Consider the following 16,338-nt stretch of genomic DNA (forward strand, 5'->3'; position numbering starts at 1 on the left):
CTCGACTTTGTGGAGATTCGAACCTCAGACCTTATGATGACAACAGCTCATGCGCTAGCCACTAGACCCATTCGAGGGGACCCTTATTCGCCTTTACACGATGGCAAAAGGCGAATGCGCTCACCTCCAGTACCTTCGCCAATCCGTCCCAGGGCCAACACGGAGGAGGTAAATCACGGACGGCTACTAGCCTTTGGAATAATGACTAGAACATAAGGGAGTCATTTACCTCGACTTTACCGAGATTCAAACCCCAGATCTCATGATGATAAGACATCAATAGCTAACCACTAGACTCATCCGAGAAGACCTTATTCACCTTTACATGTACCCACAGAGAGTCACGATTAATCGTGCCTCATCTAAACTTTCTAACTCGGGCCTGAAATTTCATCCGTAGGAACCTTGCTTGAAAGGGTACTGGCATGCACAAATGGATCTGGGTACTTCATTTGTTGCAATCAAGACAACAGGAACATTCTTTGTTTGTTTAACTAAATAGATTAGAATATCCTACCCAGTTTGATTGATTAGAGGATGGTAATTTTATTATAATAAAATAAAAGATGAATTTTTAATAGATATATATTTTTGAAAATTTTTTTTCTTAATTATTTGATAATCGATTATAAATTAATTATGTAAGAGACATTTGAAATGAATATAATTATTTTTTTACTACACCTGAATAAATTAAAACCCCAAATAATAGTACAGAAGTACAACAATTTCTCAATTTCTTAGGTATTTAAGCATCCAATTATAATTTTAATAAATTAATAAATAAATTTTTTTAACGGTCGATTAACATAATAATACTAAATTTATTAGTCGATTAACATAATAATACTAAACTGATTAATTTCTTAGGTATTTTAGCATCCAATTATAATTTTAATAAATTAATAAATAAATTTTTTTAATGAACGATTAACATAATAATACTAAGTTTATTAATTGATTAACATAATAATACTAAACTGATTAGTTACTGCAAGTATTTTTAATTTAGTTTATTTTAATGATCGATAAATCTTTTTTATAAAATCAAATTAATTATTAATAAGTAAACTGAATATCCTGTGCTATTTAAAAAATAATTGAATGGATTAAAAGCACCCCTAAACTTCCAAGTTACGCCTTAATAATCTATAAAAATTTGCCTATAATCTGATAAAAGAAATGATAATATTTCGTAAATTCCCAAGAATAAATACCACAAATCGCAATCATTATTTTGTAAATTCCAAAAAAAGGACATGCAACTTACTTTATCAAAATGTTACAAAACTTGATTTTAAAAATATTTAATATTGTTATAAATCTGGTAATTTCCTTATTTTATAAATTCCAAAATCATTTAATATTGCATTACAAAGTTATAGAAACACACCCATAACACTAGTCCGAATAAACAAAAATGGCAAACAAACTCCGAATTATCCAACTGAGGATGACAAATTAAGTGAAGACGATCAAATACAACTCAATACTTCAATGGAGCAAGGATGTTAAGCTGAGAACCAAGCTCCTCGTCGTCGTCGGTTGCCTTCTCTGCCTTGGCACGAAGCTTCTGAAGCTGCTTTCGCCTCTCATAAGACACCTTGGCCCTTTCTTTCCTCTTCTCCTCTAATTCCTGTTTAAAACATTACCAGGTTAATCAGTCACGCTGACGTTTCAAATTTTAGAAAAAAGATAAAAGGCAAACGGCACTTTCATAAAGACTTGGAACAAAATAAGTTCTACCCAACATAAAACTCCTTCCAAGCTACAATCATAATCAAGCAAGTTAGATTGAGATTACCTGGGAATCATAATCAGGCAACTTGTTATACAGGCACCTTCATAACGACTTGGAACACCATTTCTATCGCACAAAACTCCTTCCAAGTGACAATCATAATCAAGAAAGATTGGGATTGCCTGTGGAAAAATGTCTCTTTCTGTGACATCCCAATTTACTCTCACAAGGTGGATTTTAAATTAATTAAATTTCTTTACAAATTTAGATGGGTGAGCTACTGTTGACTTAGACTTGAGCATTTATTATTAATGGTTGTGTCTAACTAGTTAATGAGATGGTTCTCTCTATATAGCAGAGCAGACCTAATCCTAAGGATGGCGAAGTGTTAGAGAGACCTGTCTGCACAGCTGTATTGTCAACATTCTGCAGATGTCACACTGATTAAGGTTGATTCTAAGTTATAAAACAAATATTAAGCAGGGCAGATTGTTATAACCCTGGTTCAATCCCACATGGTGAGTTGTGGACTACCCAAGAATCTTTTATAAACCTTATGTGAATGAGCTGCTATTAACTTAACTAACTTGGGCTGAATAATTTTGAATCAAAGATTGGGCCTGACAAGTTGATGGATCAATTTCTATCAAGTAGTTTGTGATAGTTTAGGTCCCTCTCATACCTTTCAACTCTTGTAAGCCTAGGCTGCTCAAGGACGAGAAAGAATCGACTTAATGGCATGCCCTTCTCTAAAATATTAAATCCCGAACCAAACTATCTCATTAACCTTAAGATTTATCGAAGTATATGCAATTGTTGCATGAATTCTTTATGGCTCAGAAAATTCAGACACAAGAGAATCCTCAAAAAAAAAAAAAACACCTAAGTACAGAATATTCTGGCTTGAATATCTACACTGACCATACAAGTTACAAGCAAAAATAAAAAATATAATTAACTATCGTCAACATACATCCAAAGAGGAAAAAAAATCATACGACCAGTGAAAAGGGAGCTTGCAACTTTTTAACATTTTCAAAATATGATAGACAAATTAAACCAAAGCTTGGCTCAAGATATAAAGTAAAATTTCTTGCCTTATTTCATAAAACACTTTCAATTGCATTATTTAACCATATAAAGGCTTTCGGTGTAGAATTTAGGATGCCTGGTTGTTTAGGAAAAAAAAAGCAATATATGCATACAATCTTGGACAATCACAGATATAAATTCTTAAATAAAGCTCTTCAGATAATGTTTTTGAAACACATACCCATAGACTCTAGGTAAAGCTCTTCAGAAGACAAAATGAGAAAACAATGATTGTACTGATGTACAGACATAAAAAAAGCATCTTTGGTTTCCAATTTTTACTAGCATCAAATTATTAACACATGCAAAGAACGAAAAAAAAATCCAAACTACTGAGATAGTAAATGAAATATTTCAAATACTTGAACCTTCTTAACACGCACTATACAAGGAGAATTAAATCAATAAATAACCACAATAAAATATGCAAAACAAAGTTCCAATTGTAGTCCAAGGTGTAAGGAATAGACTGACAGGGTAAGACTAAGGCAATCACTAGTTAATGTAGTAAAAAAAATTAGTAGATTTGATTATTATTTGCAATATAATCTAGGATAAAGTGCAGTGGAAAGATAATCCACATAGCCGATTCCAAGTAGTTGGAGAGAATATAGTTTGAGGATGATGATGAGCAAAGTACTGATCACAAAGGAGCTACCAGACGTTATTCATAGCAACTCTATAAAAATTATATAATCGTCAGAGTAATGGATGAAACACTAATGTTGAAGACAGTGGGAAATTCCCAACCTTAATAGTGTCGTAGTGATTCCATCCAACCTCTGATGAGAGATGACCAAGCAAGCAATACCTATGTCCAGGTCGAAGCCTCAACACCCTGACAACAAAATCTATCATTTAATCCGCATATTGAGACATTTTATATATATTGCAGAAAATTAGTCGACAAAGAACTGCTTACTTGAGGGCGTCCGGAACAACCTTTCTCTTCTTCTTGTCGTATGGCGGCGGCACCCCTTCATAGGCCTTGAGCCTTGCCAGTGCAGCAGCACCGCGCTTGGTTTTATGGGGAATCATCCTAAGACAAGAAAAGAGTGTTGATCTCGTAAATCTCTGACCCGACAAACAAAAGGAAAAGGTAAAACCAATCTGCGAAGTAAAGGTGATTAATTACCCGCGTATGGTACGCCAGAGGATCTTGGAAGGGGCGCGGAAGTGGATAGGGCCGTGAGACGGCTTGGTATTCATGCGCTTGCGGAGGAAACGGAGATACTTCATCTTCTGGCGGACTAGACCACCGGAGAGGCAGATCTCCTCGCAGCGAACGACGACGACACGCTGCCCATTGAGCAGCTCCTTCGCCAGGATCGACGCCAACCGACCCAGCATGTGGTGTCGGGCATCGACCACCACCCGCCCCGTGCACAGGCCCGACCCAGACACCATATTCGCCTTCCTCGACGCTCACTTCGCCGGCGGCTGGACTTGCAAACCCTGAGTCGTGCGCGCTCGCTCTCCTTTTATATGGATCGGGGGCTAGGGTTTTTTTCACTCCTCTTAACGGGGACGGAACCGATCGGGTTTGGTTCGGACTTTTGTTCCTACCCGTCTAGCGGAGACTGAGCTAGGTAGTTCAAATTTTCGATGTGAATTTTATTTTATTTTTTTTATTTTTTTTTACTACAACAAAAAGGTAGTAGAGAGTCATATGTGTAACTAAATAAAAGTGAGGGTGTTTTCGAGCAAATAGTCGTTTTATATAGAATAAAAAACCACGGCGAGAAAGAGCGGACAGGCGACTCGCGAGGGCAGGACACAGACGGAAGCCGGGGAAATGGCCGATGATGACGTCCCCCAACCATCTTCCCAGTACCGTCGAGAAGCGTTCAAGGCCTCAGGTACGATTACTTCCCTACTTTCTTTAGCTTCGCCGTTCGAAATACGCAATCGACTTCGCATGTTCTGGAGGGTTTGAAACCCTTGAAATATACCAAAAAAAAAAAAAAAATCAATTCTGTAGGATGCCGGTAAGTGAGCGATTGGTTTCTAGGCCTATAGTTAGTGGCCGTCTGTTTGCAACAAGGACGCTGCTTTGTCGTTAGATTATGCATCGTTTACTACTTATCCGAGCTAGTGCTCTGAGAAGTTCATCTTGTGCTAAGATAACGTTGATTTTCACTACTTAATATATCTTTTCTTGATTAAAAGGTGAAATATGAACTTAGATTTGTTTCAGGTTTTTGAGCCTCAACTCGATTTGGTGGGGTGATAGAAAGGTCTGACTAGGTTAATGGAGCCAACTGTTTGCACCAACTAGTTGATGACCGTCAAAACCAGTACATGGATCTATTGAAGGACTTCTATAATCGTGTATGTTGTTCCTGTAGAATGTGAATCTGCTAGTGCATCAAATACTGAGAAACAGAGCACTGAGAAACAGAGCCATCATCAACTAACATCACAAGAGAGTTTTGATGCGTCCTCATTTTCTCTTGTGTTGGATATCTAAGTATCTTTTCGATATCCTTAAGCTTTTGTTATGAGGTAGCTACATATGTTTGTCGATATTGGGTAATGGAAATTTTAATTCCATGGTTCCTAGGTTCTGAAGTCTCAACATTGGTCCTTTTTCAACTGAGTAATTTTAAGTCAGATGGTATTTCATTATTTTGTGACATGTTGCAATGGGATCTGTTACTGACAGAAGATTAAACAAATGAAAACTAAAATAGATAGCTAGAACTTTCTACATTGATAACCAAGTCAGGAATTAACTGGCTCAGTGTTGTGTTTGTTAGAATTTCTTGTGAACAACTTCATCTGGGTAAGAGATATCTGATGGAATTATTTTCAATATTAGTTCTTTGTTGCGTCTATTTGTTAATTATGCTTATATTAGTGTATTAGTGATGCTAACATTTATCTTGGCCAGCAGTACATAATACTTCTGCACAACGGAGGCGGCAACTTGCAGTTGCAGTAGGAAAAGAGAAACGAGAGGCCTTGATACGGGCAAAACGCTTGTGCCGAGAAGCATTTTTTGAAGATAATGAAGTTTCATTGGAAAGGGACATGGACACTGATGAGGAAAAAACAATTTTGGATGCTCAAACTTCTCAAACTGTGGATGATCTAAAATCTGCACTGACATACCAGTATGTACTTTCTATTTTGACTAGATTTACATGATCACATTTACTTTCAAAAAGCTTAAAAATCTTGTATTTTGCTCTCATGCATGTGTATTGTGCTTTTTTTTTTTTTTTTTTTGCATTTATATGTTGTTGTAAAGTTATTGTATGACCTGTTACTTTCAAGATCTTGTAAATTTTATGTCGTTTTCTAATTTCATGCAGTTTCCACCTAAAAAAAATTCTGTTTTCATTTGTACAGTTACTAAGTTTGATTGTTTTGTCATATTCAAATGATAATTATTTGCATAAATAGTTTTTTTGGTTATTTAATGTAAAATCAAACTCTATCTTTCTTACTACTAGTCCATGAATGGCAGACAATAGTATGTGTTCTAGGAGTCCATGTGTTGTTGACAAGTTGAAAGAAATAAAGGTTAAGGGCAAGGATAAGAGGAAGATAAAAAAGAAAACATAAACAAACTTCTAGATAATGCAAATCTTCTTAATAATATGCTCTTGCATAGAGGTTAATGGAGGGATAAGAACAATGTAGTCGAAGCCTAATACTTGGGAAATATAGCTTCTTGTTAGCCTTCTATATCTTACTGCCTTTGTCGTCTTGTTGAGAGTTAAAATTAAAGCTGCTTCCTGAACAAGAAAATCAATAGAATAATTGTGCATGAAGCCATGAAGTAATTATCATGTTTGAATGAACCTTTGAAGTATTTTGTTGTCAGTTGAGTGAAGTTTTATATTATTAAATGTCATCGCAGTACAACTCTTGCTGATACAATCCTCAACCCCAATAATATATTGAAAAAATAACAATGTGGGAGTAATCCATTATTTCTAACACACTCTCAAGCTAGCTGGAGTATTGAAAATTTTCATTTTGTTGTGCAAAAAAGACATTGATTCACATAAAGTGGCTGGGTAAAATATAGCAATCTCTTCTTTAAAAGAACTGCATGGCGCATTGATTTTCTGACATAACCTAATCACTAGTGAAGTGGTAATCAACATCAAATTTGTTAGTGTGTTCGTTAAACATTAGATTTCTTTTTATATTGATGAAACTGGATTTCCACAATGCCTATTTATCAGTTTGATGGTTGTAGATGTGAGTCCATCAGTTGAGGACTCAAAATCCACAACATCTCACAAGATGTTTGTTGTTATCCTATATTTCCTTTGACATTAGAATGAGGTACTTCATTTTTTCTTTCTCTTCCTTATTAGATTGTCTCTAATACAAATGCAGAGTTCCCAATATTTAGAAAACTAATTATCTTTGTTTGTTCACTAAGTAGTTTACATGAACCTAGCTGTTGTTGAAATTTGAAGCATATGAGATTTTATGCTTTTAAGCAACAAATTTCAGATTTACCCATGTGATTGCTTCTGGAGATGGAAGTGCTGAAACCAATAATCTGAGATTCTAGTCATACTTATTCAATGTTATTTGTGAGAGATTATCAGATATTTTGTCATGGGATTATAAGTTCAAGTGATTATTTCTAAATAATGAAATTATATTGAACTCTAACTTCTAATTATGGTTGAAGTGCAAAAAGAATTTGTTGATCAAAAGTTGAGACATTAACACAGGAATATAAGCAGGGTTGGTTAAAAGCTGTAAATAAATTTGAAAATAGGTTTATTAGTTAACAGAAGACAGAGAGAATGGAGAATCAAGATCAAGGGAGCCAGTTTTACAATCTATCCTATTTTCTCACCTTGTCGCTTCTGTACTTTCTTGGAAATTCCAAATTCTCTCCCTATAATGTTCTGATAGACACTTTGAAAGCTAAAAATTATGTTCCTCATGTTAGCTTTCTTTTAGCCTTCATAAACCTCATTGGCCTGGTGTATTTTAATCAAAACATCAGTGGAAAGGGAGCTACACAAAAAAAGGTGGAAACGTTACGTGAGCTGAGGCGGCTGTTATCGAAATCTGAAGTCCCTCCTGTCAAAGCAGCTCTCCAAGCTGGAGTCATTCCTCTCCTGGTGCAGTGCTTAGCTTTTGGCTCACCAGATGAACAGGTTTGCATCTTCTACCAATTCCTAATAATTTTTTGCAACTGGAAAACAGTTGTTCTGAAATAATTCAGAGGCATTCATGTTATCTGATCAACTTTCTTGCTATCTACATTTTATAAAGACTGATGTGGTCTTCTGAGTTCTGGTAATTCAGGAAATCATATCCATCCGACTATCTGAATTGATTCCTTCTGAATGTTTGTCATGCTATTATAACTGTCTTTTTAATCTATATACAGTTGCTTGAGGCAGCTTGGTGTCTTACTAATATAGCTGCTGGGGACCCAGAAGAAACAAAGTCGTTAATGCCCGCACTTCCTTTGCTTGTTGCTCACATCGGAGGTTTGTTGGACACCTATAGTTTTCTAAGCATAGTGTTTTTTTCAGTTGCTTTTTTATTTGTTTTTAGATGCTCCAAAGTGGTTTGTACTGAACAATTCTAGACATGTAAAGTTATAAAATCCATATGGTATGTCATTTTTTTCTGTCCTTGGCTCCTTGGTTCATTGTTTGGTTATTTCTACTATTTTGTCAGTTGCAATCATTAAGTTCATAAATTCTCTCCCTGCCTACAGACATATGTGTATCATCCATAGAATACCATACTAGTCATATAATACCTCATAATTGTATGTATAAGTATAATATAATGAAGGAGGAATATATAGGGAAGACGATAGGGTTGGGTTATTTATAGAAAAGAAAAAGTGGACCTAACCCATCGAATTTAAATATCAGAATAGCTGATATAGTCGTCATTCAATGGGTTAGGTCCACTTACTTTTCTTTATTTAAAATTTTATGCTGGGTTTGATAAGAACAACGGAGAAGTAAGAATACTTTGGTTTGGTAATTCATAATAGTGATTGGACATTTCATAAAAATAATTAGACATCTAATTCTAGAATATTCCTGTCAACAAACAACAATTTTAATAATTAAACATGAAAAAAACTACTCTCTCATTACAGGATAGGGTAGACTAGTTCTAATAACTACAATTATTAATTACTATTTATACTTATAGTAACTAATAATAATGAATTAATATTGTCATTTTTTTCTGTCCTTGTCTCCTTGGTTCATTGTTTGGTTATTTCTACTATTTTGTCAGTTGCAATCATTAAGTTCATAAATTCTCTCCCTGCCTACAGACGATGTCTGGTTCTTATTTAATTTTGTCCAAGTCTGCATAATTCTCTAGTAGCCTTGTGGTTGTTTCTTTTGTCTCACCGGCCAGATTGCAAAATAATCCCAATTTTGTGATCTCTGTTTATTTTCTCTATTGTCTTTGCTTGTATGAGAACCTTAGCTTGAAATGCAAACCTTTTTGAAGCCATCTTGATATCTGAATTTATTAGGTGAACTGTGTCTTGGTCAGAGGATTAAAATGCTCATCTTTCATGGAGAAATCCTTTTATACATGAATGGGTTTTTGATGAAAGCTAGGTGTAAACAGACCAACCAAGACCGTTTTAATGGTGCTTCAGACACAGAAAATCTCATGTTGTGCCTGTTGGCATAGCTGAGATTTTTCGTTTTGCTCTCTTGCTGAGACGCTGAACGAGTTGATACCATCACCTAACAAAAGGAGAAGGAGCAGAATGGCATATTAGCATCGACATTGAAGGAGAAGTGAGGGAGAGAGTGAGAGAGAAGATCATCTATCGGAGGAGGGAGGAAGGATTGAGAGAGAGAGACAATGAGATCCACTCCAACTTCGTGAGAGAAATGATGAGATCCGCTATGTTGTCATGAGAGAGAGAGAGAGAGAGAGCAAGTAGTGGCTTCACATGAGAGAGAGTTGGCGTCAAGAGAGACGGCGAGAGAGACAGATTGGAGAGAGTAATCGCGCAAGAGGTTGAAGGGAGAAAAAGAAGAAGAAAAGAAAGAAATTAGGATTTTATTTCAAAACTCCTTTAATTGAATAAGAAAATATGGTTAAAATTGATCTGAACAAATAATTTTCATTCAATCTTAAATTGATTAAATCAAGTTTGAATTAAACCCAATTTGAAGCTACTCAACCAAGATTATAAACCCTAGTCTACTCAAATGATAAACCCTACCCTACTCAAATGATCTGTTTTAATTGCCATACTCTTATACTTGTAAGTACCGAAATTGTATTGACACAGCATGATGCTGTACAAAAATATTATTGTTCCAATCAAAGATACTGTGATACAGCTCAGGATTTTACACCTTAGTTACCTTGGTTACGACAATTTGGTTGCTATTGTTTATGTTTTTGTTTTGTTTTTTGCAACCAGTTTTTTTCTAAAATAATAATAAAAAAAAGCTAAGGTAGGAGAGATTCCTACAAAGTAGTAGTATATGTAGATAGAAAGTTAGAAGCACTCTCATATATGAGGAGTTCTGGACTCTGAATTAACTAGTAGGAGAAAGGATCCCTGTCGAGGTTAAACAAAATGCCAAAGCATCAGCTGTTAATATTTGCAATCAGAGTTACAAGGTTCACTCGCAAAAATTATACTACAATGAAGTTCCATAGGACAGTAGTTTTAGCCATGCATGTAGCTAATATGCATCATGTATCTGCATTGACATGTTTCATATTAAAGTATTCATCCACATTAGATATATTAACAAGAAGTATGGGATGATAATATGCTTTTATTAGTTATCATTTTTATTACTCAAAAATAACTCTACTGACATGTAGTATATGTAATGAATAATGGCTAGGATTTAGTGAACCAGGTTGATTTTGATAATATTCTTTGGTGGCAAAAAAGTTTATGTTTTTGTTCTGGAATCTTTCTTTCTTGCATGTCTAAAATCTTATCAGTATTACCTAAACTGTTTATCTGGTAGAGAAGAGTTTGGTGGCCATTGCTGAGCAGTGTGCTTGGGCTTTGGGAAATGTTGCCGGTGAAGGAGAAGAGCTGAGAAATATTTTACTTGCACAAGGAGCTCTATTACCTCTTGCACGCTTAATGATGTCTGATAAAGGTTCCACTGCAAGGACAGCTGCATGGGCATTATCGAATCTCCTTAAGGTATGCATTCTTTAGTTTTATTAAGTTGAAATGTTTCATTATGAAATGTTTCATTAACAGTTATAGATAATATAATATATATTTATATAAATATATTTGTCCTGAGTGAATTTTAGCAAATTTAGTGTCCTGTAGTCCTGTAGAAGAGATGATTCTTGCTTTTCATAAAATCTGGCAGTCTCTTGTGACTATCTATTAAAAATTTACTCTCAAATTCCCTTATAGGATTTAGCAAGAACTAAAAATTTGTGTGTTCCTGGTGAGTGTCATAGTTTCATTTACAGGTGTTATTTACATGTTCATCCACATTTCAGTATCATCTCAAGGTTGCTGTTTACTATGAATTTTTGTTCATTCATTAGCCTTTGTACTTTATATTGTTCAATATTTACATGCAGGGACCCCATCCTAAAGCTGCATCAGAACTGATAAAAATCAAGGGGGTAATTGATGCAATTGTGCAACACCTAAGGAAAGAGTAAGTTGTTGCTTGGCTTTTCATGATTTCCTTATTTTTAGGTTTGAACGAAATTTGATCATCTTCTCTAGAAGTTCTATTGATTGATGCTTGGAATAAAACTAACCAGCATTGTTGTTGACTGTTTCTTTGTTTTTGTTAACTATAAATCTATAGATTAGATCCTTTCCAATAGCTTAAACTGTTGAAGCAGGCAGTCACTATTAAAACTTTTTCATGGTATGGCAATATGAAAGCACATCTTGTATACTCAAATCCTGGCCCATCCTTGTATGTGGTCTTATCTGTCACATGGTTTGTGTGTGATTGGGTTGCACTCTCTTGTGACTTAGTCCTTGCTCTGACTTGCCACAAGGAAATGTTAAATCATAATCAATAGATTGGTTCATTTCCTAATAGCTCAAGCTTTTGGAAGTGATTTCAGTATTAACTTAAGAACCAATCATACTGAAATTGTTCCTGAATACTTGCACATCTGCTTGTTAATACTCCTTGCCAGCATTTTCAAATCTGTGATCTTGTAGATTCTAGAGGAATGAAATGCTTAGTGAAGGGCATTTCAAGTTTTTGATGTAGGTCCTGTCGCTGTCTTTCTTTTAGGGATTTGACCATCAAATCTCTTTACACATTATCTCTTGGTTTTTTTGTTAGTTTGGTCTCTCCTTAAATGTTATCCTTTTTTGTTCTTTGTGTTAAGAGTAGTTTATTTTATAACTTATGATTTAACAAGAAGAGTATTGGTTTTGGTAAAAGCCCTTCAAATTTGTTAAGATTTCTCTAACCTGCTTCTGCAACATGCTCAATGCAATATTTTCAAATACTATTGTTAAGATCTTCACTTGTCATGATGCTTGTTGGATAATTTACCTACTTATGTGCTATATTTGTCGCTGAATTGGCAGGGATGATGAGTTGGTGACTGAAGTAGCATGGGTGGTTGTTTATCTGTCAGCCCTTTCAGAAGTGGCTGTTGGTTTACTATTAAAGAATGATGTTGCTCAACTCCTAGTCGGAAAGTTAGCTGCATCTGAGAGTTTGCAGTTGCTAATTCCGGTAATATGTTTTTCCATGAGATTTAATCTTCTTGCATTAAAGTTAAATTCTTTTCTTATGGTTAATAAGTATGAACTATTATCACCTTGCTAGGCATCATCTTAAGGTACATCTTTATCCTGCTAGCTTGAGAAATGAGTAAAACCCCAAGAACTCAAGTGTGACATACACAAACTTGAGTTACTTGATAGTTGATACTCATTGTTATTTAGTGTCCTAGTTTGTTCTTGCTCTCTTCCCCTCATGATACAAACTCTACATTGCTGGGGGTTGGGAATATTTCTTATATTTTCTTTTAGATGTTGGATGCCGGCGACGTTATTTCCCAATATCCGAAGTTGCAGATAATCTAGATTTTCACCTGCTGATATTTCATTCATTTAGGTGCTTCGCAGTTTGGGTAATCTTGTAGCTGCTGATGGCTATATGACAGACAAGATCCTAATTGTTGGATATAACATCACAGGTTTTCTCCTGTTTCTCTCGAGTAACATACATATGAGAATTTTTTTTGATGCTCAGCATAACTTATCTTCATTTTTTTTCCAGAACAATTATTATCTGGGTTGATAAAATGTTTGAAAAACGAGCATCGGGTCTTGAAAAAGGTACGTAATAATGAAATGGGTTAATTGATAAATTCATCACAAGCTTCTTTTGGATTTTAATATCTATCATAACATTTCAATGTTTTTCATATCCATGGCATTATTTTTGTTTAAGTGTAAAATCTAGCTCCTGTCTGTTTTTCATTAACTCGATGACATGCAGCAACAGATCACCCTATCAACACCATGTCAACATTGATGTCTCCTTTTTTCACATCGTTTTTTTTTTCAAAGGATGAGAGAAGGAGACAATTTCTTGCCCTACCAACCTCTGGAAAGAAAAAAGAAGAGGAAATATGTCATGGGCCAGATCAATGCTCAGTGTTGACATGGTGCTGATGTAGGTTGAATGAGTGATCTGTCTTTTGCCCGTATCATCGAATTAACATCAGCTTGACTCAAAACAAGGCGGATTATGGATTTTAACTTAACATATAAACATTGCTATGGAGATAAAAAAAATTGAAATGCTGTGATAAAAAATCCATTCAAAGGTTGTAGTAGATTTATCAATTAAACCCTAATAAAGTTTTAATGTGTATGGAAAGCATTCTCTTTTTCTTCCCGATAAAATTCTTTATCAACAATTTAGGAAGCTGCATGGGTTCTATCTAACATAGCAGCAGGATCTATCAAGCACAAGGAGTTGATCTATTCTAGTGAGGCAATGCCTTTATTGATTCATCTTCTATTAAATGCAACATTTGATATCAGAAAAGAAGTAGCATATACTCTTGGAAACCTATGTGTTGCCCCCTCAAAGGATTTAGAACAGCCAAGCATAATTGTGCACCACCTGGTTTCACTCATAGAACATGGATGCCTTCCTGGCTTTGTGCATTTGGTTCGATCTGTGGATATTCAAAGTGCAAGATTGGGACTTCAGTTTTTGGAACTGGTGAGGAAATCATTATTCTTTAATTTTTACGCTTTCAATTTCACTTTTTTATTAATCATTTTCCTTGAACATTAATTCTAAAGTTATTCTACTGTAGGTTTCATGAGAGGATAACAGATTTTTTAAATATTATCATTGATATGAAAGTTGAGGAATGAGGATATACTTTCTATGGATACCTACATTAGATAACCTAGAAAACGGAAGGAGCATCTGGAAATCAAACATAGTGAGTGGCCAATTTTAAGGAACCTTTAAGCCCTAAAAGCAATTAATTGTTTCATTCACAAACTTCTCTTGATAGTTACTACCCTTCATATTTAATATCCATCAGGGTTTCAATTCGTTAAAGAGAATTTATTTTTGTTTCAGAAAAATAAACGAACTATGACTAGGCAAAACCGAATATATTGCTATCTCCTATAAATCCAACTTCTCAGTCCCAGAAGCAAAGAAAAAGAGAAAGAATGATACCATGGAAAGGTATCTAGTATTTTGCTGATTGGGTTTATTGAAGCAGTGGCATGGATATGCGACATCGAGTTGAATTTCATTAAGTTCATAGCTTGTGGATAGCTTAGTATTTTTCATGATGCTTTTAGTTCATAAGAATAGTTATTCTGTTCCTATAAATACTCATGGAATAAGCTTTGTAATGTTTAGGTGCAAAAGTGAACTTGGAATACTAATTCTCCTAGACTTGTGATTCCCTATTCATATGAAATTTATATTTCTTATATGTTTATTTTTTGAATAATAAAATTCCTACTCCATTCAACCCTCTAAAAATTATTATATGAACATGGACCAAGCAGGTTGGGTAGACCAATCTAGCCTAGTGGGATAGGCATATTGATTAGGTTAGTTGATTTGGATGAACTGGTTAGGTTGGTTTTGCCAGCTGAACTGAGTTTGAGTCAAGTGAACTGGACGAGCCAAGTGGGAAAGGATCGCCTGTCATGTCATCGGGTAAGCTGGGCTAATCAAGTAGGTCATGTTGAATGATCTATAAAACCAAGATAACTAGATGGTTTGGTTTGGTTTTCCCCAAGCAAACTGGAAGGCCTTGTCGGATTGTATGGGTTGAACAAGCTAGTCAAGCCAACTGAGCTTGGTTGATCAATAGGTCATGTTGGATTGGTTGGACCAAGTAGGTGGATTGGTTAGGCCTGGTGAGTTTGTAGTGTCAAGCGAGCAGATTGGTCAAGTCGGTCAAATCAAGCTGACAAACTGGTCAGGCAATTCAGTAGGGTGGGCTTAGTGAGTCAAATAGGTTGATAAGGCTAAATAAGTCCATGCAGTCCGGGGAGCTAGACCAATGTACCCGTATGGGGCCAGGCAGGCATGGTAGATCGCATCATGCTATGCAAATTGAGACAAAATAGTTTAAAATGAGATACATGACTTTTGAAATTATTTGCTATACACTCGTAATAATTTCATCCAGATATAAGAATAACTATTGCATGTTCATTCCATTCACCGTGAACTAAACGAACACTTATTTTTATTATGCCTTGTCTATTTCATTCCTTGGGAATACCTGATTCGCTGCCTATTCTATTCGTCAAACTAATGTGCCATCATGCTTCAATACTCATGTTTATTCGCAGGATCATTCCTCTTTCATATTCACTACCTACACACTTTTGCAGGTTATGAGGGGAATGCCAAATGGTGAAGGCCTAAAACTCGTGGAGGAGGATGGAATCGACGCAATGGAACGATTCCAGTTTCACGAGAATGAAGAGATCAGGAACATGGCTAATGGTCTAATCGACAAGTATTTTGGTGAGGACTATGGCCTCGATGAGTAAGAAGGCACTCACGTCACCTTCACTGACTTTTTTCTCGGGTTCTTTGGTGTTCTTGATGTACAAATTTAAGAGTTGCCAACTCTAAATAATGTTTTTAGAATTCTTTTGTTGGCTCAAAAATAGCGTACAATTGACAGAATACCAGGGGATGTCTGTTTGTGGTGGTTTGATTAATTTAGATTGTACTCTGGGGAAATTGTGATAATATTCTCTAAAGATTTAATAGCATCTTTAAAGTAGCCTCGAACTTTTACTTGTAAAATCAATGGCGATGACTGATGAGAGGTGCGTGAAATCATCCATCTCCCTCAGCAAGCGATCCTTTTCTGCACGTAATATATCCACATAATTTAAGCTGTATTTTGGAGGTGAACTTGCTGCTCGATTTTAGAGCAGTGGCACCGCAGCGAGTTGATTAGAACATAATGACCGACACGCCTCTCGGTCCATCAATTTCTTTTCGCCAACAATTTGACAAAACAATTGAATTGAC

The 16,338-nt window shown here is 35.4% G+C and overlaps 2 protein-coding genes across 5 annotated transcripts; one reads left to right on the forward strand and one right to left on the reverse strand.

Moving 5' to 3' along the window:
• Positions 1–1,313: 1,313 nt before the first annotated feature.
• Positions 1,314–4,320, reverse strand: LOC121988569 (60S ribosomal protein L13a-4-like). Its single transcript, XM_042542060.1, has 4 exons — positions 3,969–4,320; positions 3,756–3,872; positions 3,584–3,671; positions 1,314–1,636 (listed from the first exon to the last, which is right to left on the reverse strand). The coding sequence occupies exons 1-4, from the start codon at positions 4,238–4,240 to the stop codon at positions 1,487–1,489; spliced, it is 627 nt and encodes a 208-aa protein (XP_042397994.1). The 5' UTR covers positions 4,241–4,320; the 3' UTR covers positions 1,314–1,486.
• Positions 4,321–4,508: 188 nt separating this feature from the next.
• LOC121988568 (importin subunit alpha-2-like) lies at positions 4,509–16,081 on the forward strand. 4 transcript variants are annotated; one of them, XM_042542058.1, is made up of 12 exons: positions 4,549–4,692; positions 5,031–5,164; positions 5,730–5,949; positions 7,818–7,971; positions 8,208–8,310; positions 10,807–10,991; positions 11,390–11,469; positions 12,372–12,522; positions 12,907–12,988; positions 13,072–13,130; positions 13,723–14,028; positions 15,684–16,081. In XM_042542058.1, the coding sequence occupies exons 3-12, from the start codon at positions 5,867–5,869 to the stop codon at positions 15,843–15,845; spliced, it is 1,365 nt and encodes a 454-aa protein (XP_042397992.1). In that variant the 5' UTR covers positions 4,549–4,692; positions 5,031–5,164; positions 5,730–5,866; the 3' UTR covers positions 15,846–16,081. The 4 variants fall into 4 exon arrangements, with proteins under 4 accessions (XP_042397993.1, XP_042397990.1, XP_042397991.1 ...); XM_042542056.1 differs by lacking the exon at positions 5,031–5,164 and having other exon boundaries at positions 4,510–4,692; positions 5,727–5,949; XM_042542057.1 differs by lacking the exon at positions 5,031–5,164 and having other exon boundaries at positions 4,514–4,692.
• Positions 16,082–16,338: the final 257 nt, after the last annotated feature.

This window comes from Zingiber officinale, chromosome 6B (genome assembly GCF_018446385.1).
Source record: "Zingiber officinale cultivar Zhangliang chromosome 6B, Zo_v1.1, whole genome shotgun sequence".
NCBI lineage: Eukaryota > Viridiplantae > Streptophyta > Magnoliopsida > Zingiberales > Zingiberaceae > Zingiber > Zingiber officinale.